Raw genomic sequence first — 24,051 nt, 5'->3', positions numbered from 1 at the left:
GGAGCGGGAGGAGGCAGGAAGGCGGGGCGGGACCCAGGGTGGGTGGAAGGTGCGCCTCGCTGGGGGGCGCGCGGGCCGCAGCCTCCCCGCGCCCCCGGCCTCCGCTCTGGCGCCCCTAGCCTTTTCCTCCCAGCCTCCACTCTGCGGCAGGTCAGAGAGGCCCGGCGTCTGGGATCTTCCGGACCGAGGGAAGGATGCCGGCAGAAGTGGAAGTCGGTGCACCAAAGGAGCCGGGACGCGGCGCCGGAGGGTCCGTGGGCACCAGGCGGGATGTGTCTCCTGCGGACTGCGCGGCTAGGGCCGGGCCCTCGGGTCTGGGGGGTGGCCGCAAGCAGATCTCTCCTCCCCGCCGCCCAAGAGCCCCAAGGAGAGGGTGGGTGGCTGTGTCGGGGCTCTGGCGCATCATAAACCACACGCGCTCCCCGGAGCCCGGGGGGCCAGAAGCCGAGCGGAGGGCATGAGGCGAGCGGGCAGACCCTTCCCCAAATGCTTTCCCGCCCCGACTGGACTCCGTCGGGCCTGCGGACCCCGAGGAGGCGCGCGTGACAAGGTAGCGAGCGCCCCCTGCCGCCGCCCGCCTGCGAGCTTGTCCTCGGCCACCGAGGACCCGAACGGCGTCGCTGAGAAGGCTCCCAAGCCTGGGGTCAAGCAAGTGCTCAGAGCCTGGGATTGCCGACTTCAGCTTTCTTGTTTCTCCTGCACATGCCTCAGTTTCCCCTATTAAGGGCAAAGAGGTAAGAAAAAACCGGCCTTGAAACCAAGTCTCGGCAACACCTGAGACTCAGGCGGGGGAAGGAGGTTGAGAGGGGCGGGCGGTTTCCGGCAGTTGCAAACTCTGACCTCCTGACCAGCAGAAGAGGATGTCGCCTGGTGCAGAGTGAGAAGATCTAGTCAAAGGCGGGGTCTTTTGACACAATTTCTCAGACAGTAGAGAATCTGCCTGCAGTGCAGAAGACCCAAGATTCCATCTCGGGGTCAGGAAGATCCCCCGGAGGAGGGCATGGCAACCCACTCCAGTGTTCTTGCCTGGAGAATTCTATGGACAGAGGAATTGTTGGGCTACAGTCCATGAGGTTGCAAAGAGTCAGACATGACTGAGCAAGTAACTTTCATTTCAGAGAAAATGTAGGTTTCAGGGGCAGCTTGCAAGGAAAGAGCTGTGCAGTGACCCTCTCCCTGCTCCAGTCTTGCTGATGGCGCCCGCCCCATGCATGCTGCACACCCCTCTTGAAGTGGCCCTGGAAAGTACAGCTGAGGTAAGAAGAAACTTCCAGTTAACCACACACTCAGTCCTGTCTGACTCTGTGACCCCATGGGCTGTAGCCTGCCAGGCTCCTCTGTCCATGGGATTTCCCAGGCAAGACTGGAATGGATTGCCATTCCCTTTTCCAGAGGATCTTCCCGACCCAGGGATTGAACACAGGTCTCCTGCATTGCAGGCAGATTCTTCACCATCTGAGCCACCAGGGAAGCCCAATTAAGCGCATATCCCACCCTGACTGCCTTCTGGCCTCAAAGTGCTTCAGAAGACAAGGGCTCCCCATGCTCCCTCCTCCTACCCACACTCCCTGTGGCCACTGCAGTGCCAGCCTGGGGAGCTTCAAGGGCATTTTTTCACTGTTTCCAGAGCCTTTAATGCTATAACCCCGGCCTAGACCCAGCCCTCATATTTCTAGCCCATAGCTGTACACGGCATCCTCCCCTATAAATAAGCATCAATCTGCTTCTGAAAGTAGGGCTCCTCCAATGGACATGGCCTTGATCCAGCATGCCTGCTCCATCTTGATGGGAGCAAGGAGTGTGGCCTCAAGGTGCCCACAGTGTCTCACCCCCAGCCAGGCCTCCAACACAGGGCAAGACTGAGGGGGCTCACCCTTGATCCTGGGCTCTCCCTGCCTCCACCAGCCTCTCTGTTAGATGCGAGTGCCCACAGCCTGGTGGGGAAGGTGCTGCCTAGGTTCAGTTAGAGAGGCAGCCAGCCTCCCTGGTCCCCTCCAAAGTCAGGTGTCGTGAATGCATTCTTCCACTTGCTGGGCTTCCACGCCAGGGTCGCCAGGGACGGGGAGGAGTCATCAGACCCTTCGCTGAGGGCGGGCAGGCAGGTGGCCACTGGAGCCTGGGAATCAGCCACTTGAGCACATTCCTGCCTGTCCCCGTGGTTCCCTGCCCCATGCTCTCTGTCCCGCGGCAGGGAACCTGGGCACTCTGGTGGCCCAAATAGGCTTCGGAAAGGACTGCTTCTCATCCTCTCCAACCACTGTCAGGCTGGGGGGCCAGCAGGTATCTCCCCAGACACTGCAACTCACAGCAGCCTTTTGTCTGCTGGCCTGTTTTCCTTGAAAGGCCAGGCCTCCAGGGCTCTGCAGAGCTGAGGCCAGGGCTCCTCAATCCCACTCTGCCCCTCCCAACCCCGTGCTGATTCTCAGCCAGGCCTTCCCTGTAGAGGCAGCTCACATCCACCTGTCCCTGGGCCCTGCTGGGTACCACCCTTGGGTGAGGACAGCCAGAAAGAACCCACAGGAGCCCACGAGGTTCAGCCAACGCCCAGGCTCTGCGTCACCCACTGCCATCCCCCAGCCCCACCCAGCCCCAAGACCAGTGGCTGGCTCTCGGGGCAGTGGGGGCTGTTATATAACTCAACTCCCCACTGCTCTCTGCCATCTCCTTCTCCCCCCCACACACCCCTTCCCCAGCTGCCTGCTCTGCGGAGCCCTTTGTGAATCAGAGCCTCAGGCCACAGTAGGGTTTCCTCCAGCCCTTCCCAAACTAGCTCTGACCTACCAGTATCATCCTGCTCCACCAGGGCTGGCAGAGCTGTCCCAGACCTGCAACCAGCCAGCAGCAGCTGCTGCCGTTACTCCCAGCTACATGTGAGGGGGAGGCGGAGGCAGTGACAGGCTCTGGCCCACCCTCCATCCCGCACCAGTCTACATGCTGGCCCCTGGATGTGCCCTGAGTGCCCACATCTCCAGTCCTTTCCAGGGACTGTTTGCTCGGCCAGAAACACCCTCCCCACCCTCTTTCTGTGCTTCGTGGAGCCCTACTCTCTTCTCAAGGACCGCTCACCCATCACCACCTCTCCTCCCTTGGTGCCACTTTCACACCCAGAGGCCATCCCACAATGGGGTCTGCTGGCCTGTTGTACCACCTCTTTCATCAGAGCAGACATCCCTCCTCGGTCCGCAGTACCTGGCCAAGATTGTTGAAAAGTGAAGGGTAATGGCAGTAGGCATCAGCAGATGAAATACACATAAGCTTTTTTCAGACAGGTGGTACCCAAACGAAGGAACCCCCAGGGATGTCCTTGAAAAGAGGGGCCATGGTGGAAAGGTGACCTAGTAGCATCTTTTCCAAGACAGGGGAGACAGTTGTCCTATCCTGGCCGTGAGAGCACGGCAGGAGATGCACCGTGTTAGCTGAAAGCCCTGGAACCACTTCTTTAGGTCCGATAGGCAAGACTGGACCCACTGTCTCCACTGCTGCACTTCCTGCCCCGAGAGCCCATGGGGATGATTCCCAACCAGGCTGCACCCACCCCCAGCTTTCCCCAGAAGCCCCAGCCTCTCAAATCCCCAGGAACCTTACCCCCAGACCACCCTGTACCACCCAGCCTCCCCACCTCCCCAGATCCCTGAGCCACGCCCTCTGTGGTGTCAGTCGGTCATCCTCTCTCCCTGCATCGTACCTCACCCGACTAAACCCCAACCCTGGTCAAACCTAAATCATCCACCCCGCCTTGGAAAAAGTGGCTGCTTTTTCCAGAGCAAAACGCTCACTTCATCAGCTGGCTTCGCTTTAAATTCGCGACCACAGATCTCCAGACTTTCCCAGTGTGCTCACCTCCCCACGCCTCAGAATCGGCATCCGTCTCCTGCTCCTCTTCCTGCCTGAGCCCTCCTCACAAGCTGTGGCTTTGCCTTCTACTTAAGAGAAAAGGGGAGTCACCCCGCAGGCACGCAGTCCCCACACACCTGCCTCCGAGCCGCGTCTCGCCTCCTGGGGCAGGTCCTCTGCAGACACCTTGGACCTCGAGCTCTCTTGTGTAGCCAGGGGCTCTGCTCTGTTGATTGTCCCTTCACCGGCTGTTACTCCCTCCACCCTAAGGGCTAGCCCCCTTCTTAGGAAGCCCTCCACGCCCTCTGCGTGCATGCGTGCGTGTGCTAAGTCACTCTGGTCATGTCCGACTCTTTTGCGACCCCATGGACTGTAGCCCACCAGGCCCCTCTGTCCGTGGGATGGATACTGGAATGGGTTGCCATGCCCTCCTCCAGGGGATCTTCCTGACCCAGGGATTGAACTCGCATCCCTTACCTCTCCTGCATTGGCAAGCAGGTTCTTCACCACAGGATCACCTGGGAAGCCCCTGCAGCCTCCACCTTCTTGTCTGCCTGGTCACTGTCTCTAGCCCCTCACGTTCCCCTTCGCCCTCCACTGAGTCCACTCCTGGGAGTCATCCATGCCTCCGCATCACCAAGGGCCAGGCTCGTGTCTGTCCTGCTCCCACGCAGTTTCTCAGCCGCATAAAACGACGGACCCTTCCCTGGGGCCACTCCACAGGCCCTGCTCCCTCCTAACAGGCCACTCCTCCCCAACTCCCTTTCCCTCTCCCAAACCCCAAATCAGAGATTCCCACTAAGACTGGTTTTTGCCCCTTCCCAGGGACGTTGGGCAACGTCTGGAGGCATTTTTGACTCTCACCACAGGAGGCAGGAGGTTGCTACTGGCATCCCGCGGGTAGTGGCCAAAGATGCTATCAAAACACCTTACAAGGTCCAGCACAGCCCCCTCTCCCCAGCGAAGACTCATCAGTCAGAAAATGCTGCTAGGGCCAAGACTGAGAAACTGCAGGGGGCGATTCAGCACTGGTTCAGTCCTGGGATCCTTTCCTCCTGCACCTGAACTCTTCTTGGGGAATTTCACCCAGCCCCCGGTACCCACCTGCATGCTAATCACTCTCCAAAGTACGTCCTGTGCCCTGAACTTCAGACTCAGAAAGCCCACAGACTTCCTGACCGACCCATTTGACATCCAGTAGCCACCAACTTCCCTGGTGGCTCGGCTGGTAAAGAATCCGCCTGCAATGCGGGAGACCAGGGTTCGATCCCTGGGTTGGGAAGATCCCCAGGAGGAGGGCATGGCAACCCATTCCAGTATTTCTTGCCTGGAGAATTTCATGGACGGAGGAGCCTGGCGGGCCACAGTCCACAGGGTTGCAAAGACACGACTGAATGGCTAAGCCCAGCCCAGCCCCCGACTTGCAACACCGATTTCGAACCCTCTCCCCTCGGTTCTCAAGGCTGAGATGCTTTCATCCCCTGCTCATCCAACCGCAGGCGTGCTCATTTCAACCTCCAAAACACACTCCCAGAGCACCCACTTTCGCCTTTTCCCATCATCCCGCCACTCTCGCTCGTAACTGCAGGGGCTACCAGCTGTTCTGCCCGATTCCAACTCGCTTTTCAAGGCACATCCAAATAACTATTTTTTTTTCATGTTTATTATTTTTTTTACTTTACAATATTGTATTGGTTTTGCCATACATCAACATGAATCTGCCACGGGCATACACGTGTTCCCAATCCTGAACCCCCCCTCCCACCTCCCTCCCCATACCATCTCTCTGGGTCATCCCAGTGCACCAGCCCTAAGCATCCTGTATCCTGCATTGAACCTAGACTGGCGATTCGTTTCTTACACGATATTATACATGTTTCAATGCCATTCTCCCAAATCATCCCACCCTCTCCCTCTCCCAGAGTCCAAAAGACTGTTCTATACACCTGTGTCTCTTTTGCTGTCTCGCATACAGGGTTATTGTTACCATCTTTCTAAATTCCATATATATGCATTCAGTTCAGTTCAGTCGCTCAGTCGTGTCCGACTCTTTGCGACCCCATGAATCGCAGCACGCCAGGCCTCCCTGTCCATCACTAACTCCTGGAGTTCACTCAGACTCACGTCCATCGAGTCCGTGATGCCATCCAGCCATCTCATCCTCGGTCATCCCCTTCTCCTCCTGCCCCCAATCCCTCCCAGCATCAGAGTCTTTTCCAGTGAGTCAACTCTTCGCATGAGGTGGCCAAAGTACTGGGGTTTCAGCTTTAGCATCATTCCTTCCAAAGAAATCCCAGGGTTGATCTCCTTCAGAATGGACTAGTTGGATCTCCTTGCAGTCCAAGGGACTCTCAAGAGTCTTCTCCAACACCACAGTTCAAAAGCATCAGTTCTTTGGCGCTCAGCCTTCTTTACAGTCCAACTCTCACATCCATACATGACAACAGGAAAAACCATAGCCTTGATTAGACGGACCTTAGTTGGCAAAGTAATGTCTCTGCTTTTGAATATGCTATCTAGGTTGGTCATAACTTTCCTTCCAAGGAGTAAGCCTCTTTTAATTTCATGGCTGCAGTCACCATCTGCAGTGATTTTCGAACCCCCAAAAATAAAGTCTGACACTGTTTCTACTGTTTCCCATCTATTTCCCATGAAGTGATGGGACCAGATGCCATGATCTTCATTTTCTGAATGTTGAGCTTTAAGCCAACTTTTTCACTCTCCTCTTTCACTTTCATCAAGAGGCTTTTGAGTTCCTCTTCACTTTCTGCCATAAGGGTGGTGTCATCAGCATATCTGAGGTTATTGGTGTTTTTCTTTCTGGCTTACTTCACTCTGTATAATTGGCTCCAGTTTCATCCACCTCATCAGAACTGATTCAAATGTATTCTTTCTGATGGCTGAGTAATACTCCATTGTGTATATGTACCACAGCTTTCTTATCCGTTCGTCTGCTGATGGACATCTAGGTTGCTTCCATGTCCTGGCTATTGTAAACAGTGCTGCGATGAACACTGGGGTACACGTGTCTCTTTCAATTCTGGTTTCCTCGGTGTGTATGCCCAGCAATGGGATTGCTGGGTCATAAGGTAGTTCTATTTGCAATTTTTTAAGGAATCTCCACACTGTTCTCCATAGTGGCTGTACTAGTTTGCATTCCCACCAACAGTGTAAGAGGGCTCCCTTTTCTCCACACCCTCTCCAGCATTTATTGCTTGTAGACGTTTGGATCGCAGCCATTCTGACTGGAATAACTTTAACATAATTATGCTTACTTTTGGCTGCTCTGAGTCTTCGCTGTCGCGCGTGGGCTTTCTCTGATTGCGGTGCTTGGGCTTCTCCCTGCAGTGGCTTCTCTCGCTGCAGAGCACGGCTCAGTCGTGGCGCACACGCATAGTTGCACTGCGGCTTGTGGGATCTTCCAGGACCAGGGATCGAACTGTGTCTCCTGTGTTGGCTGGTGGATTCTTTACCACTGAGACACCAGAGAAGCCCCTGAATGACTTTTTAAAATTTTAGATCGGGTCTTGTCACACCTCTCCTTAGAAACTCTCAGCAGAGGCCCCTGCTGCTCTCAGAATAAACCATCCGTCCATGACTGACCAGGCCCTTGCCTGCCTCCTCCTTACCGCCCGCACACACCCCTCTCTCCACACACGCTGGCCTGACACACCTTGCTTCTTCCTGCCTCAGGGCCTTCGTGCTGGCTGTTCTTTCCCCAGATGGCCCCAGGATAGCAGCGTCCTGCCATTCAGGTGAAATGCCATCAACACACGCTCCCCTCTTCCATCACTTGTCAATCCCAGATGCTTTATTGGCCTGTTTACTGTCCATTCCTCTCCCCATCCCGAATAAACTCCGGAAGAATAAAAAGCCTGCCTTGTTCCCTATGTTATTCCCGGGGCCTATAACGGAGCCTGCCTGGCCCCCAAATACAACAGATGCGTGCCGGGTGAGTGAATCAACTGATGAATGAGCCCACAGAGCTGTGTGGTCGGGGATTGGCAAACAAGTCGCAGGCCGTGAGAGGTGGCAGCTAGCTCCCTGGGCTCTGGTTGATGCCCCAGGGTCGTCTCACACGTCACACCCTCCATGCTGGGGCTCCGGGGACCAGACCATGACTGGGTCATCAGGACAGTGTGGGGCTCAGGGGACAGGCCTGGGCCCAGAGCTGGCCTGGGGCCCGGGCTCCACTAACAGGCGTCTTCTTGGGGAGGACAGGACAAGGACAGCCTTGTCCCTGATCACTGCCAACAGAGAGTAAGCAGTCTTCCCTGGGAGGCATCAGGATCAACCAGCCCCACTGCCCTGTGCAGAGAACCCAGCATCCAAGATCAAAAGCTGCCTGTTAACGGAGGCTCATGACAGCAGCCTCTGCGAGCTGGGCGGGCCTTGCAGTGCAGAGCACATTACCTCCTCTGACCCACAGTGGCCTTCAGGAAACCCCAGCCTGGCGTCAGCGGCCTGGCTCGCTACTCAGAGACCCACAGGTCACGAGGCAGCCATGCTGATAAACAGGCTCACGTACCATCTCTAGCCTAGGGGTGGCCCAAAGTCTTTTCCTGGGAATCTTCCAGGGGAGCAGTCACCCTGCTAGGAGCATGGCCAGAGCCCTACTTCTTCGCTGTAAACTGTGGCACCCACCTCCCAGGCCTGGGAGCAAGACAAGGGACAGCATCCCCACACCACAGTCCTTCCCTGACATTCACACCTGAGCTCAGGCCCTTGCTCAGTCTCAGAAAATCCTTGACTCAGGACTGAAACCCCAGACAGACCGAGGGCAGAGGCTCCAGGTCCCCTGACACAGAGAAGAGGATGGCAGAGGGCGCATCTCAGCTCTGCTGCTCAGCCCTATTTCCTTGGGCACACCAGTTTGCTTCCCCGAGTGTGTTCCTGCCTCTGAAATGTGGGTCTCAGCACCTAGAGGGCCCCTCCCAGGAGAGGTCAAGGCACCGGGTATGAGGTAGTCAGCACAGCCCAGCACCAGACTCCTGGAGCAAGTTCCCAACTTTATTTCTACTTTTCCCGAGACATCAGGGGACCTGGCCCCACTGGGACAGGCAGGGCCTCCTGCTGCCCTCCCACCCAAAGCAGGCCCCAGACCTGCACGGGGTGGGGGTGCGGGCGTCCAGCTCGCTCACTGCCATCCCTAGAGACTTTCTTGACCCTGAACAGCCCTCACCAGGGAGGCCGGCAGCTGAAGGAGAGGAGTGGGGATCGGCTGAACGAAGACAATCAGGGTGGCCCCAAAGACCCTTCCCACCTTCCAGGGCCTCCTCAGGCCAGGTCTGGGGGGCGGGGTCTGAGTAGAGGCCAAGTTCCTGGGGAGAGCAGCGCGGGTGACAGCAGCTTTGAGTCCTGACTTCAGGTCCTCGTGTTCTTGCTGAGTTTCCCGCAGCAAATTTCCCCGCACCTAGGCCCCCACCTCTTCTTCTCCCCGGGGGGCAAGGGAGGAAGTGGGGTTCTGGAAGCCTCCTGGAGCGCAGGGCTGCGTTCCCAGGTTCCCAGCGCTCAGACAGCCTGGAGAGGGGCTGCACCCAGGGTCCCGAGCACGGGGCGGCCTGAGAGAGCGATGAAGGTACCGTTAGTCCCTGCGGGGGGCTCCGCCTCAACCTCAGAGGGGCTCCCGGGGCCTTCAGGGAGGCCCAGCCCTCCAGGTCCCTGTCCCTGGAGCCGCGAGAAGTCACCTCCTATCCTCCCTGGGGGCTGAGGCAGGAGATGAGAGCCGGCAGAGCCGGCACTCCCCCTGACTGACCTAGAGGGTCTCTCTGTCCTAGGAGCCTTTGGGGAAACGTGACAGGGAAGGAAGGAGCAGAGAGGGGCCCAAGCCTCAGATGGAGGTCCAGAGAAGCTGGGAGGCAGGGGTGCTGCCCAGAGGGACAAAGGGGCCGGAAGCCACAGGCTTGACCTCTGAGTGTCCTCATAAAGCAGTTTCTGAGTACACGGGCCCCTGGCAGAGCAGGGTTCCCCAGAAGAGCCTAGATGGATGCGGATTGGTCTTCTAGAGATGGGGCACTTGGTGCTGCTGGGATGGCACCAGGGCAATGTCAGGAAAGACTGCCCCAGGCCTTGGCCTCAGGGAGGAAGCTGGGGGCTGACGGGGCAGGGTCGGCAGAGGCCTTCACTTCAGAATTCCTCAGGGTCGGGGGCTTCCATGCACGAAGGCTCTCTTCAGACCTGGCAGCAGCATGTTGGTCTTCCGCCCCGAAGCCTCTGGGGTCAGATCTACTGGATTCCTCCAACAACGCCTTCAGAAGCTGCTGCAGCGGTGACCTAGAGCCCGGAGTGGGGCTCCTACCACCCCCAGGGGTCTGGAGCCCTAGAGCAGGAAAGACAGGTTATGTCCCAGAGTCACAGAAGGACAGTGCGAGAGCCAGAGCACCCTTCAGCCTTGTGCACAGAGACCTAGAACCCACCATGTTCCTGCCACGCCTTTGAAACCCTGATTTCCAGCTCCCCCAAGAGACAAGAAGCTCGGAGCCATGCCACCCCCTCCCCACGTGGCCCCAGAGGTCACCGTCAGACGGTCAGCCACTGGGACCCTCAGTGACCTCCCACCATACCCTGGCTTCACTGATGGCCAGCCCCCGACCAAGCACTGCAACCCTCAGCACAAACGCCCCGGGGCCACTCTACACAGCAATACCTCATCTCTTACCTGTATCCAAAGCCTTTTCCAGAACTTCTACACTTGTAGCTACATCCTAACCCAGGGTGTAGCAGGACACACGTGACTGTCAGGCCCAAGAGCTCAGTGGGGTGGGTCCTGTTGGCCCTTCACCGCCACTCCCAGACCACAGCTGGCTGCCACCGGCTACTTCTTCAGACTCATTTTGGGCCCAAGTTATCTGGCTGGCCAGCCACACCCTCTAAGCACTGCTTTGATCCTTGCCCGCCCTCCAGCTGCTTCCTAATGAGGCCGTATCTTCCATTATAAACATTGGCCCATCTGAGCTGACACACTTCAACCAGTGACTTCCCAGGCCGCTCCCTGCCTGGACCTGCAGGAACCACGACCCCTGAAGTCCTGGGCCCCAGCAGCCCACCCTCTGGGCTCTGCCTCCCCTGCTTCCAGCCCACTTGCCTCAATGCCATGACCCTCCAGCCCCGCTGAGCCCCCAAAGCCCATCCTCTTGCTCCATAGCCTCCTCACTTCCGAAACACCCTCCACACCTGGCATGGGTCCCCTAAACCTCACTGCAGTCACTCCCTGAGACATCCCCAGGCCCCCTGACTCTGGCAGAACTGCCCAGAGCACCCCAGTCCTAGAGGACGAAGTGACTAACCTAGGCCACCCCCGTCAGCTGCCCAGCACCACCGCGACCCCACTGAGTGTCTCTCAGAGGTTTCCTCTCCTGAACCCCAGTCAGCCACTCCACGTCTTTCCCTCCCCACACATCCTCTTCTCCCAGCCTCTCACCTCACTCCTTTGCCATCAAAGCCTGGGACTGAAGCCCCTCATAGCACATCAAGACCACACACCAACTGGAATCTGCTTCCATCTTCTTCCTTGCCACTAGGTCCAAGAAAGTGCCTCAGCTCCCAAGGAGAACAGCTCCTTCTCGAATATTCTGGATATTCTTCTGCCCCATGAATCCTTTCCCCCTTCTCCATGGGGTCATTAGTTCCATACCCAAACTTGCTTGTATATCCACTATCTTGATGCACTTTCCACTGACTCATGACCACTTCTAGCCACCTCTCAATTCTGTTCTTGAAGCTAGTCAAACCTCTCAAATAGTTGCCCACAAAACTCTTGCCATTGTCTCTTATTTTTTTAAATCTTTCTAATATTTGATATCATAGGAAATAAGTCTGCAAAATGGTGCTGGAGCTGCATAATTACATGCAAAACGACTGAACTATTAAGCACAGCACATGTCCAGCTCTTTGAAACCCCATGGACTGTAGCCCACCAGGCTCATCTGTCCATGGAATTTTCCAGCAAGTGTACTAGAGTGGCTTGCCATGTCCTTCTCCAGGAGATCTTTCCAAACTAGCGATTGAACCCAGGTCTCCCATATCACAGGCAGATTCTTTACCATCTGAGTCACCAGGGAAGCCCTGGTGTACATGCAAAATACATTGGATTAAATCTACATGACCTCGAGTTGGGCAAATCCTTCTTAGATATGACACCAAAAGCACAGTGATAAGAAAATACAAGTTGGACTTTGCATCAAAATTTTAAATGTTTATAATCAAAGAACACCATCTAGAAAGTTAAACCACCCATGAAATGTGAGAAAATATTTCTAAATGATATGTCCTATAAGGGACACGTATTCAGAATATCTAAAGAACTCCCACAGTTTACCAGTAAAAGACAACCCAACAAAAAAAACAGGTAAAAGATTTGAACATTTTTCCAAACATATACAAAAGACCTATAAGCACATAAAGAGGCGTTCACAGGCATTCAGGAAATGCAAATCAAAGCTACAACAAAATACCGCTTCACACCCACTTGGGCACAGTTATAACCAGAAGTGGTGACAAGGGCTGCTACCAGCATGTATGTGAAACTTCATGTACATGCTGGCAGAAGTGAAGAGTACACCCAGTTTGGAAAACAATTTAGCAGTGAAGTATGGAGTTACCAAAGAACCCAGAAGTTTCACTCCTAAGTATATATCCAAAAAGAAAAGAAAATACATGTCCACATAAAATCTTGCACATGAATGTTTTTTGTCTCACTAGGCTAGAAATGGCCCAGAGAGCCTTTGATAATGGAAAAACAAAACGTGGCATCTCATTCAAGAGTAAAAATGAAGTACAGTTGACCCTTGAACAACACAGGTTTGAACTGCAGGAGTGCCCTGATACGTGACTCCTCTCAGCAAATGCTCTACAGTACCACACAGTCAGCTGAATCCTTGGATGTGGAGGACTGACTGGAGTTATAGGCAGTCAGAGGGTCTGTTGCACAGAGGGTCAGCACCACTAACCCTCAGACTGTTCAAGGATCAGCGGTACTGATATGCTATACCATGGACGGACCTTGAAAGCATAATCCTATGTGAAAGAAGCCAGTCACAAAAGACCATCTTGTATGATTCTGTTTATATGACTTGCCCGGAGTAGGCAAACCTAGAGAGACAGAATGCAGAGTAGAGACTGCCTACGATGGATGGGGAGTACACGTGTGCGAAGATACTAAGGAGTAGATTCTGAGTCATGGGGTACACACACTTCGGCTTTGCAAGCTACCGAATTGTTTTCCAAAGCGGTGCAGCACTTATACTCCTATCGGCAGAGTATGCATGTCATCACTGCTTCGTCGTCCCATTTGTAGCTGGCAGATCTGACTTCTAAATGTCTGCCAACTTCTAAGGGATGAAAAAGGGTGCTGTGGTCTTTATTTGCATTTCCCCAATTACTAATGAGGTAATGGTGACGAGAAAAGGTCACCAGGGCAACCAGCTTCAGAAAAATGTTTCTTCACAAGACGAAATAACAGTTGCCAACTGGCGGCTATCTCACAGGCTAGAAGGCAGTCACCTGGTCATGCCCAAATGCAAGGGGGACGGACAAATGTGGACTTTATCCCAGCCAGCCATGTGCTCAGCTGAAAATCAGCGGGCCTGGCACACAGCACAGGGAAATACAGGCAACACGGTACACGGAGCCATCCCGATTCTCTTTCCTGTCGATCCTCATCACGCCTCCTGCTTCTCCCTTGCACAGCCACTGCCTGGTTCTGCACTCTCACCCCTGCCTGGACCAGCTGCATCTTTTTAAAGACTTAAAATGTATTTTAATAAATTGATGCTGCATTACAACTGACTTTTGTATATTGATTATATTCACCTTTAAAAATTCTTATTAGTTCTAGTAATTTTTTTGTAGATTCCTTTCAATGTAGATTGTCATCTATGAATAGTGACTTTTTTCTTCCTTCTCAAACCTCAAGACTTCATTTTTTGTTGTACCACAAGGGCTAAGACTTACTACATTGTCGAATAGATGAGACAAGAGTGGAAAAACTTGTCTTAGTCTTAATGTTTTGACATTTAAAATGATTTTTGGTCTGGTTTTTTTGTAGGTATGTTAAGGTTAAGAGGGGCTTCCCTGGTGGCTCAGAGGTTAAAGCGTCTGCCTCCGACGGGGGAGACCCAGGTTCGATCCCTGGGTCGGAAAGATCCCCTGGAAAAGGAAATGGTAACCCACTCCAGTATTCTTGCCTAGAGAATCCCATAGACAGAGAAGCCTGGTAGGCTACAGTCCACAGGGTCGCAAAGAGTCGGACACGACTAAGCGACTTTACTGTCACTTTCACTTAAGGTTAAGAAAGTGACGTCTGTTCCTATTTGCTAGCAGCTTTTAATCATAGCTGAGTGTTAATTTTTTTCGAGTGCTTTTTCTGCATCTGAATGGTGAGCCCCTGGTCTGCCCCTGCTCACCTCTACAGACTTCCCTCCTAGCACTCGACCCTCACTAATACCACCTCGCCCTTCTTGCAGCTCCTCAAATCACCCTACTCCCTGTCACTCACCTCTCCCACTGGGCTCGTGGCCACTTGGGCTGCAGTCATAAAACCTGCGGACCCGTGCAATGTCCGAGTTGCTTAGGTTCCATCGCTGGCCAATGGGGACACTGCGGGCCCAGAGTGGAGTGATGGTGGGCAGCCCGCGCCGGCTGAAGGCAAGCCTGAAACCCAGGAGGCAAGGGCCTGAGTCCAGACTGGCTGGGCTGGCAGGACAGTGAGGAGGGAAGAAAGCCAGAAAGGGGGTGCTCACCTCCCATAGTGCATCACCGAAGAATAGTCATAGGGCACCAGCATGTTGCTGCTCCGAGATTTGATGAAGTTCATTTCAAAACCTGAAGAAAGTACTCGGCGGTGGGGAAGAGGGCCAGGGGAGGAGGGGAAGGCGGCAGGGGGCTCCTGGGAGTGTCCAGCCCACCTGAGGGGGCCCAAAACCACAACCAGAGTGCATCTCTTCACCCCACCCCCGCTTCTGATCCCCATCTCCTCGATGCCCCAGGAGGGTTCCAGATCTGCGCCAGCTGATGTATTAATACAAGCACAGGGACTTGGTGGCTGGCCCGCCATCGCCTCCTAAGACTTCTCTCCCCCGTCTCTTCTCCTCTCAGGCTTGCCCTGTGTGAAACTATCTTTATACTAATACAGTCCGCAGCTTGCAAGAAGTCCCACGCTGCTCAGGGCCTTGGATGCCCACTACCAGCGAGATCAAGTGCCTAGTCCCCACCCCAGGCTTGGAGACCTGTGAGCTCACCATCTACCAGGGGTACACCCCACCCCCAGGAGCAAAGCCACCTGCCCCACCCCCAACCCCCGGTGTGGAGTTCAGCCTTTTCCCATTGGCCAGAGCGCTTGCTTCTTCCTGTCCCTTGGCCCCTCCAGGCCTGGGAGCAACAAGCTTCCCTCCCTCAACTCTTCTCCTGCCCTTCAGTGAGCCTCTGAAAGAACCGTTTTACCCCCCGTCTTTGCTCCCCTAAAGACCCCAGGCCTAGCCAGCTGCCTTTACACTCACCCATGGTTACCAGCAGCCTCCTCACCACTAAAATGGTCATCTAACACCTTTATATCCCATCCCTGCCTGGAAATACCTACCCAGTAGAGTGCTTACTTTTTCCTTTTAAAACCCTTTAAGTTATTAAACATAATTTTGAGTAGGCAAGATATTCATCTGACTCAAAACTCAGAAAATATGAAGATACAGAATGCTTCCCACTCCATCCCCCTTGAGTTCCCACCTCCGCAGTTAATTGATGTTACTAGTTTGTATATTTTAGCAGTTTGTTCTTTACATATTAACTATGTACAAACATTCTCATTTTTCTTCATTCTTTAGCAATTTTTCCCATTAGGGTAGCTGATGTTTAATTTTATTGTTAAAAGGAAAAACAGCTTTTTCATTTATTGGTGCTGTTTTGTTTTCTAACTCATTAATTTCTGCTTTTCCCTTCACTAATGCCCTTTTTTCTTAACTTGAATTGAAATGCCAAATTTGTCCTCTATTTTTGTGGATCTAAGTATTTCAGTCTACATATTTTCCCTGTGTATTGCTTTAGCTATGAACCCTTGGTTCTAATTTTCAAGCTCTAAGAATTCCCGCAATTTCTTTTTAACTCTGTAGCTTAAAAAACGGTTTGTTGTTTTCTAAATTGTAATTTTCAACTGGATAACATTTTTTGCTTTGTTACTAGCTTCTACTTTTTACATCGTGATCAAACTGTTTGTATTAACTCTACTTTTTCAAGTTTGAAGTTTTTGTGGCTATCATAAGCCTTTACAAGGATTCCACGGGCACTGGAGCTTTTTTGTGTGTTCACTGCGCAGTGACATGCTCCCTAGAATGGAAGCACAAAACCCTAACCACTGGGCATCCTGGGAAGCCCCTTCATAAGCGCTGGAAGGTCTGTAGCCTATTTTTGTAGCGTGGTGCCACTATGGCCTCCCCACCTCCAGACTAATCTCTGATCTCAATCTCTATCCCCCATCCCACTAAGAGGCGCTGCCCATTTTCCCATCCCATTCTCGCATGGGGGTCATCCATGTATGATGGCTGCTGTCTCGGGCCTGCTCCCCTAACCATAACCCCACAGCAGCAGCAAAGGCATTCATACCAGAAGCCCTCCTCTTACACGAAGCCTTTCAAGCTTTCATTTGCGTCCATACCCCTAAACCCAAATCACTCACCTCCTCTGCTCTCCTCCCTCCTGAATCAATTGTCTCCACTCCTCTCACCTCCTATATCAGGCTTTCCCCCACTGCCAAAGGACAGGGCCTCACCGTTGCTGGAGTCAGATCCTTGGCACCTTGCCCAGCACATAGCTGCAGCTTCCTCGCGTCCAGGGCAGTGACCCGCTCTCTGGACCAGCTCTCCCACTGCCACTTTTCAGGACCTGGTCTCCCTACCCTTTATCCCAGAGGCCCGTCAGCAGCCATCTCACAGCCTCCACAGGGTTGCCCTCCACCTCCTGTGTCAGGCACTTGGCACACGCGCATAGCCCACTACCACTGAGATATCTGTCTTGGCTCAGCTCCTCAACTGGAGCACAGTCCCTGGCTAGAGCCTCAGGAGCAGAGTCCCAGGCACGCAGGGCTGCTGGTGAGTGTGAGTGAGCAGGAGCCATAAGACCATCAGCTCCGCCCTCAGGTAGCTACCGGTGTCAGTGAAGAGACGAGGCAGGGCAGATTGATGCCCCAGTTCAGGGTGACTGTGGGCGGCACTGAAGCCTCAGGGCCATTCTCCATCGGGGTCACTCTCCACGTCTTGGAGGAAAGCAGGAATCCCACCTTCCCCATGGGAGACAGGCAGGTAGCGGGGAAGATGGAAAACCTTTCCCAAATGGCCAGGCAATTCCTTGGGCGCAGGCCATGCCTGCCGCCTTCTCCTGACAGGACCACCTCTCCTCCACCTCCCCCACCATGCACGGCCTGGCTTACCTGGGAGGATCTCATTCCAGTTCACGCGGATGTAGCGGTCCCGGTCGGCCCGCGAGTGCTCATGCCAGAAGCCCAGCACGTGCATGAGCTCGTGCAGGACGATGCCCGGGCCCCTCTGGAGACAGCTGGGCCCTAGAGACACCACCTGCATCCCTCCACTGCGGCCAATGCTCGAGAAGCACCTGCAGGGCCACGAAAGTGCTGGGTGGGCACCGGCCAGGAGAATCGGCAAGCCCAGGCCCCTCACCCCTTCTCCCAAGACCTGGGATAAGAGGACCCAGAGCGAGTCCCCGTCCTGGGCTGTAGCCCCGAGCTTGCTGTTCCCAAGTCCCCCCAACTGCCTGGCCCTCTGTGAACGGGGTGTGCTGGAACCCTGTTTCCAGCCTGCCCTGTAAGGAGTTGGTGAGAACTGATGTTAACATCGATGACGGAAGCAGCTGATTACGTGAATGTCTCCACACGGGGAGCCCCGAGTCAAAGCTCTCGTGCACATTCTCTTAGGGCCCTACCAAGCTAGGAAAGCAGTATTACCATCACCTGCATTTCAGAGAGAAGACAGAAGGGCCTCAGAAGTTAAGGGACTTGCCAGAGTCACCTGGCTCCTGCACCATGGAACCTGGATCCGAGGCCAGGTCTGCCCCATGACGCCTGCACTCACTCCCCAGGTCACATAGTCTCCTGGGAGATTGAGCACCTCCTTGCCCACCTCTCCTGAGCATTTGCCCCGAGTATTTGTAGGTCTAGCTCATGCGGAGCAGACCACTCAGATGGGCAAGAGGACTCTAGACCCAGGAGGACAGGCCCAGACACAGGTTTTAGACAACAGTTTTGTTCATTTCAGGCTGAACTCAAGACAGCTGAGGCTCTCACCATGCACACATAGGCACACTGGCACACACACCAAGAAGCACTTACCCAGTCATGGGGACGATGGAAATGAAGTCCCTCTGGCCATCGTAGGCAACAAACCGGATGCACGTGAAGCGTTCAAACTCAGCAAATGCCTCCAGGATGACTCGGCGGCTGGGCTTATCTGGGGAAGAGACTCGTCGGCTAAAGCCCCAGCCAGGCTCCCTCCACTGCTCTCCCCCAGCTGTCTGCACGTGGGGAAGGAGCTGAGCTTTAGATCATTCTCCAGTGTGGAACGTCAAGCAACGTCAGCGTGGGGCTTCCCTGGTGGCCCAGTGGTTAAGATTCCGTGTTCCAAGTGCAGGGAGCATGGGTTCCATCCCTAGTCAGGGAACCAGGATCCCACATGCCTCACAACACGGCCAGAAACAAGTAAGGATGGACGGATGGATGGAGGGTTGGGTGGGTGGATGTAGATAGAAGAAAGGGCAGCAAGATGGTGTGGGGAGGAAAAAGCAGGGCTCCAGGTGCACCCTGGCTGTGTGATCTTGGGCTGGTCACTGTCTTCTGGGCTGTCTGGTCTTGAAATGGATCAGACTGTGCCTAGGTGTGGCTTCCCCATCAGCTCCTCCAGGACTTTAGCAGCCCAGCTCAGGGGCCCATGAGACAGAGGGCTTCTGATAGAAGGGTTCTTTGGGTGATGGTGGAAGAAGCACAAAGGGGAATTAAAACCAATAGAGGGGACTTCCCTGGTGGCTCAGCGGTAAAGAATCCGCCTGCTAATGCAGGAGACATGTTTCGATCCCTGTTCTGGAAAGACCCCTCGTGCTGCAGAGCAACCAAGCCCGTGAGCCACAACTGCTGAGCCTGGGGTCTGCAGCCCACGAATTGTAGCTGCTGGAGCCGGCTCGCCCTAGAGCCAGCACCCTGCAACCGGAGAAGCCGCCGAAATGAGGAGCCTGGGCACCCAGCGAACGAGCAGCCCTGCTCACTGCAGTCAGAGAAAGCCCGTGCAGCAGTGAAGACCCAGCACGGCCAGTACAAATGGATACAAATGAAAAACAAAGTCTGCTGTATGTCACTACAGAAACAAAACGAAGAGGAGCCGCGCTGCACAGGGAGAAAGGCCCGCGGCTCCAGGGCTTGGGGCCGACTCACCGTACTTGCTGGAGAGCAGGAAGGGGACCTCCACGACACCGCCGTTCTTGGGCCACTTGCTGCTGGTCGCCGAGAACAGCCGGAAGGGACTCTGGGGAGAGAGGGTGGCTTGGGGAGCAGCCGGCCAAGCTTCCCGCCCCGAGGCTGCCACCCCTCAGGCCCCAGGAGCCCTCAAGATGCGCGCAGTGAGGGTGGCTGCTCATCAGAGAAGGGACAGAAACTGGGAGGTCGGTGGCCAGCTGTGTGATGCCCAGCACAACCCTTTGTTCTAGAGAAAGAAGTTGCCACTTACTCTATCAGGGAGAGAAACCCATGAAACGCAGTAATGTTTATCTTTTTGCCAGTTTTTCTAAATGTCCTGTGGACATCTGATAACAACATATGAGATACAAAATTTTAAACAATTTGTGTAGGGTATGATTAATAAAATTAAATATAAATCTATTATATTTAAATTATTAATGATATCATTCAAGATCCTAATTTTTTCTGCACTTGATAAAATATTCTCAGAAATGTTAATATGTCTCACTATGATCATATATTGTTCTTTCCCCCTCATATTTCTTCTGAATTTTGCTTTATGTATCTTTCTTTGTTTGTTAAGGTATCTAATGGTTTATGATGTATCTTTTTTGTGAGTTGTACCTTTTATCATTTTCATCTGTTTCATTTAAAAATAAATTAATTTTTTTTAAAAAAGAGAAACCCAGACAAAATATTTCCTGCAGAGGCTACCAAAGGATCCTGGCTACTGGATCCTGCTTTTACCCTGTGTATTCACTAGGCGACTGGGAACGGGGGCCCTGCCCTGCCCTAGGGGTTCCTGCCCTGGCCTGGGCTGGCCTTTGGCTCTTCTGCCCAGCTCAAGCTGAGCCATCAGTGGACAGCCTCAGACCAGCACCATAGTCTTGCTCTCGCCAAGTCACTGTCCTATTCAAGAGCCTTCTGCCATCCCCAGCCTCCTGAAAGAAGGCCCTGATCCCATCCAGCCGTCTCCCTTTCTGACCCCGCCCCTCACCCCTAGGCAGGATGGTTAGCTTGTTAGTCCTCATTCTGTCTTCCTCAGACCATCACTGCCGCCCCCGAAGTTCACCACACACACCTCCCCATATCCGCACCAGCCACTCTGCCAACCTGTGCTCGCCTCTTCCTTCATCCCAGTACTCCCTGAGCACCTCCCCGGGGCAGGGTAGCAAGCTGGGGCTTGACGTTCCAAAACCCCTCCTGCAGGAAGCCCTCCCAGACTGACTGCCACCATTCCAGATGTCACACCCTCCGCCAGGCTGGCTTATTCCTAACAGCATTCGCTCTGACTTTGACAAGAAGAGCTACGAGCAGGAAAGATGAACGGCTCACAAGTCACACCCCCATGACGCCTAGGGATGGGCTCACAGGTCTCTGACACTGCTGTGAGGTTATTGTACGTGTGTGTACGTGTGTGTGTACTTGGTGTGTGTGTGTGTACTTGGTGTGTGTGTGTACTTGGTGTGTGTGTGCACACTCACACTCACCGGCCGGAGGATGTCCCCCTCAAGGAGGAAGCTGCTCTCTGGGGACTCCTTTGGAATCAGCCCTAAAAAGGAAGGGACACACGTGCGTGGGTCCATGCCCCCACCCCCACAACAGACTCTAGGACATGCCCAGCAGGGACCTCCAGCCAAGCAACCCCAGGGCCCACCCTTCCCCGGGCCCTGAGGCTGTGTGACCCCAGGCAAGTCACACAGCCCCTCTGAGTCCCCATCTACAAGCATGAGCAGCACTTCTCAGCCTGATCACACCCTTCCCGCTCAGACAGTACGTTTCTCCCGGGACCACACACGCACACTACCCAATCCCAGGGAATTCTCTGGCAGTGTAGTGGCTGGACTACACACCTGCAGGGAACACGGGTTCAATCCCTGGTTAGGGAACTAAGACCCTGAATGCCATGCAGCACAGCCAACAGAAAAAAGCCCAGCCCCAGCTCCTGCCTCCTGCATCTGACACCCTCTGCTCCCAGAAGTTGCCATCTCTTCCAGCTATCTCCACCCTCCGCTCCAGCCCGAGCCATGCGTCCAGCACATGCCCTGGCCCTCCTGCTCCACTCACCCCCGACCCATCCGTGCGGCACTCCAGACCCTCACGGTGGCAAGTCACCGAAAGCCCAGCCCTCGCCATCACGGCAGGGGGGCTACGGCTCCGCCCTCCCCTCCCACCACGCCCACCCCCCCCAGCCCCCTGCACAGTGGGCAGCCCCTCCCTGCACAGCCTCCCTTCTAGGACACCAGCCCCAACAGGAGGCTTAGAAGAGTGCCTTGCATCCTGAAGGTTAGGCTGTTTTGGCCAGTCGCTCAGTCATGTCCACCTGCAGCCCCACGGACTGCACCAGCCAGGTTTCCAAGTCCTTCACTGGCTCCCTGGGTTTGCTCAGACCCCTGTGCGTCCTAGAAGCTGGGCTCCCCAGAGCAGAGCCTAAACCAGGGGGCCATCTGCAGGTGACTGAAGCTGGAGCGCCCGGGGGAGGGGTGGGTTCAGCAGGAGGGCCTCCCAGGCTGACCTCACAGGACCTTCGGACCCCAAGGCTTATCCTGCCTTGAGGCAGGGGGCCGGACACCTGCCTGTTGATGTCCCTGTGGGAGGGCCGCCCCAGGCGAGGGAGGAAGCACTTTCCCGGCATCCCTGGACGAGGGCCTCGGGCTACAACGAGGTCTGAGGAGCATCCCCAGCAGCTGGGGAGGGGGTGTGCCTCCCAGTAAAGGGCCTCCCGACTGTCACTAGGCTAGGCTCACGGGGAGTCCTCGGGCCACCAGCAGCCCTAGCAGTGTCCTCCACAGCCGCTGAGAAACAGTGCCAGCGCAGCCTCGGGCTGCTCTGGAGTTGGCCAGCTCCAATTAGTGACCCTAAGGTGGTCAGCCACCCTGCTCCAGCTTCTCACAGAGCAGGAGGGGGCGAGCCGCATCCAGGAGGTTCACAGCTCCCAGGACAAGCTCTCCCTCCGACCCCCTCCCGCTGCGCTCTGAAATCCCCGTCTTCATTTCTGTGCGCTTTGCCCCAGGTTTTCTGTGTTCTGATTCTTCAGCGGAAATCCCCAGGCAGGGAGGCCTGAGACTCACACTTCTGAGACCCGCAGTGTCTCACACCTGCAGATCATCCCACACCAGGTGGAAGACATGTTTCCTAACAGCCGCTAATAATTCCACTCACACCAGACTCGGCCTGATAAAAGCCAAGCATGTGTAGTCAATTGCTCAGTCACATCCCACTCTCTGTGACTCCAGGGACTGTAGCCTGCCAGGCTCTTTGGTATTCAGGCAAGAATACTGGAGTGGGTTGCCCTTCTCCAGGGGATCTTCCTGACCCAGGGATCGAACCAGGGTCTCCTGCCTTACAGGCAGATTCTTTACCATCTGAGCCACCAGGGAAGGGGCTCGTCATATTTTAAAACCTCTGCTTTTCCCCCTTCTCATAAAGGTAACACCCCAGTAGAGAAGACACAGAAAAATAGACTTAAGAAGTTTCCCACAGCCCACTTAGCAAGCTGGCATCCCCTTGCAGCTTTTTCTACGCATCTGAGTGTTCAGCTTGGTTTTCATAGGTTACATGGACAACTTCATACCCCTCACCCCACGAGAAGACAGTGTCCTCACCCTGGTTTATTGCAGGAATGTCCTTGTCCCAAGATGTCTGGGTCTCCTCAGGGGTGAGGTCTTCTGAGAATCTGGTCCCACAGGCTCCAGCGCAGTGAGAGGCTGAGGGTGCTCCTAGGATGAAGCCTGGCCCAGACACAGGTACGTATGCACAATGGTTACGCAGGATAACAGGACGTGGGGTGAGGGGAGTGGGCTGTCAGACCTCAGGACCCAGGCCCTTCAGGCAGGCCTCCAGGAGGAGTCAGTCCTGGGAGCCCACCTGGCCCTGAGGCCTGGACAACCTTGCAGAAGGAACTTCCCTAGGGGGACAAGTGTTAGATGCTGAGTCGTGTCCGACTCTTTGTGAGCCCATGGGCACGTAGCCCGCCAGGCTACGTGTCCATGGGATTCTCCAGGCATCGCCAAAGGATCTTCCTGGCCCAGGAATCGAACCTGGGTCTCCTACGTTGTGGGCAGATTCTTTACTGCCTGAGCCACTGGAGAAGCCCAGACAGTAAAGAATCCAGCAATGTGGGAGACTTGAGTTCCATCCCTGGGCCAGGAAGATCCCCTGGAGGAGGAAATGGCGACCCACTAGGAGGACCAAGACTGGGCTTCAAAAGGCAGCCCTGGGCTCCGAGTGTCTGGGCAAGTATGAGGCAGGGAGGGAGGGATAAGGAGGGAGCAGGGAGGGGCCTCAGCCTCCAACACTGAGGCCATGGTGTGGCTTAGCTTCAGACCCTGCCCCCAGCCCCCTCCTCAGCCCAGGCCTCGGGAAGTGGGCCGGGCAAGCCTGGCACGGAGGGCAGGGCATGAATGTCTGGAGGTGTCAGTCCTGCTGTCTCCTGCCAAGCAGGGCCTCTGCCCCCCAGCATCTTCGGGAGGTCCCCCTGGGACCTGACTTCTAGGAGCATCCCTGGAAGCCCATTCTCCGAGCCATGCTGGTCAGCTTGCATCCCTGCAAGCTGCAGCTATGCCCTCTGGCCACTCCGCACACGGGCTCCACAGGCTGGAGCCAAAGTGAGGGGGCAGGAGAGTGAGGCAACCCACTTACCAGGCAGACAGACCAGAGTCAGGGCCCATGCCCAGAGGCCTTCCATACTCATGCTGCCTGCAGTGGGCCCCCGTGGCCCCTCAGCTGGCAAGGGCTCCGATTCCCGCGAGATGAAGCAGCCTGATCGCAGG

At 55.0% G+C, this 24,051-nt stretch overlaps 1 protein-coding gene and 1 long non-coding RNA gene across 2 annotated transcripts; one reads left to right on the top strand and one right to left on the bottom strand.

Moving 5' to 3' along the window:
• Positions 1–38: 38 nt before the first annotated feature.
• On the top strand, positions 39–7,707 carry LOC132659602 (uncharacterized). The gene is made up of 2 exons (XR_009600189.1): positions 39–734; positions 1,119–7,707. It is a non-coding gene; the product is annotated as an uncharacterized LOC132659602 (long non-coding RNA).
• Positions 7,708–8,546: 839 nt separating this feature from the next.
• Positions 8,547–24,046, bottom strand: ASTL (astacin like metalloendopeptidase). Its single transcript, XM_042246494.2, has 9 exons — positions 23,921–24,046; positions 22,885–23,010; positions 20,770–20,831; positions 19,256–19,346; positions 18,164–18,281; positions 17,249–17,430; positions 14,574–14,655; positions 14,330–14,484; positions 8,547–10,153 (listed from the first exon to the last, which is right to left on the bottom strand). The coding sequence occupies exons 1-9, from the start codon at positions 23,970–23,972 to the stop codon at positions 9,882–9,884; spliced, it is 1,140 nt and encodes a 379-aa protein (XP_042102428.2). The 5' UTR covers positions 23,973–24,046; the 3' UTR covers positions 8,547–9,881.
• Positions 24,047–24,051: the final 5 nt, after the last annotated feature.

This window comes from Ovis aries, chromosome 3 (assembly GCF_016772045.2).
Source record: "Ovis aries strain OAR_USU_Benz2616 breed Rambouillet chromosome 3, ARS-UI_Ramb_v3.0, whole genome shotgun sequence".
NCBI lineage: Eukaryota > Metazoa > Chordata > Mammalia > Artiodactyla > Bovidae > Ovis > Ovis aries.
Note: the sequence above shows the minus strand (reverse complement) of the source record. Positions and strands in the feature narration are given on the sequence as shown.

Coding starts and splice junctions, on each gene's coding strand:
- ASTL (XM_042246494.2), bottom strand. CDS start 23,972: ATGAGTATGGAAGGCCTCTGGGCATGGGCCCTGACTCTGGTCTGTCTG. Junction 19,347..20,769: donor AGGGGGACATCCTCCGGCCG/GTGAGTGTGAGT, acceptor CTCTCTCCCCAG/AGTCCCTTCCGGCTGTTCTC. Junction 17,431..18,163: donor TCCATCGTCCCCATGACTGG/GTAAGTGCTTCT, acceptor GTGGCCCTGCAG/GTGCTTCTCGAGCATTGGCC.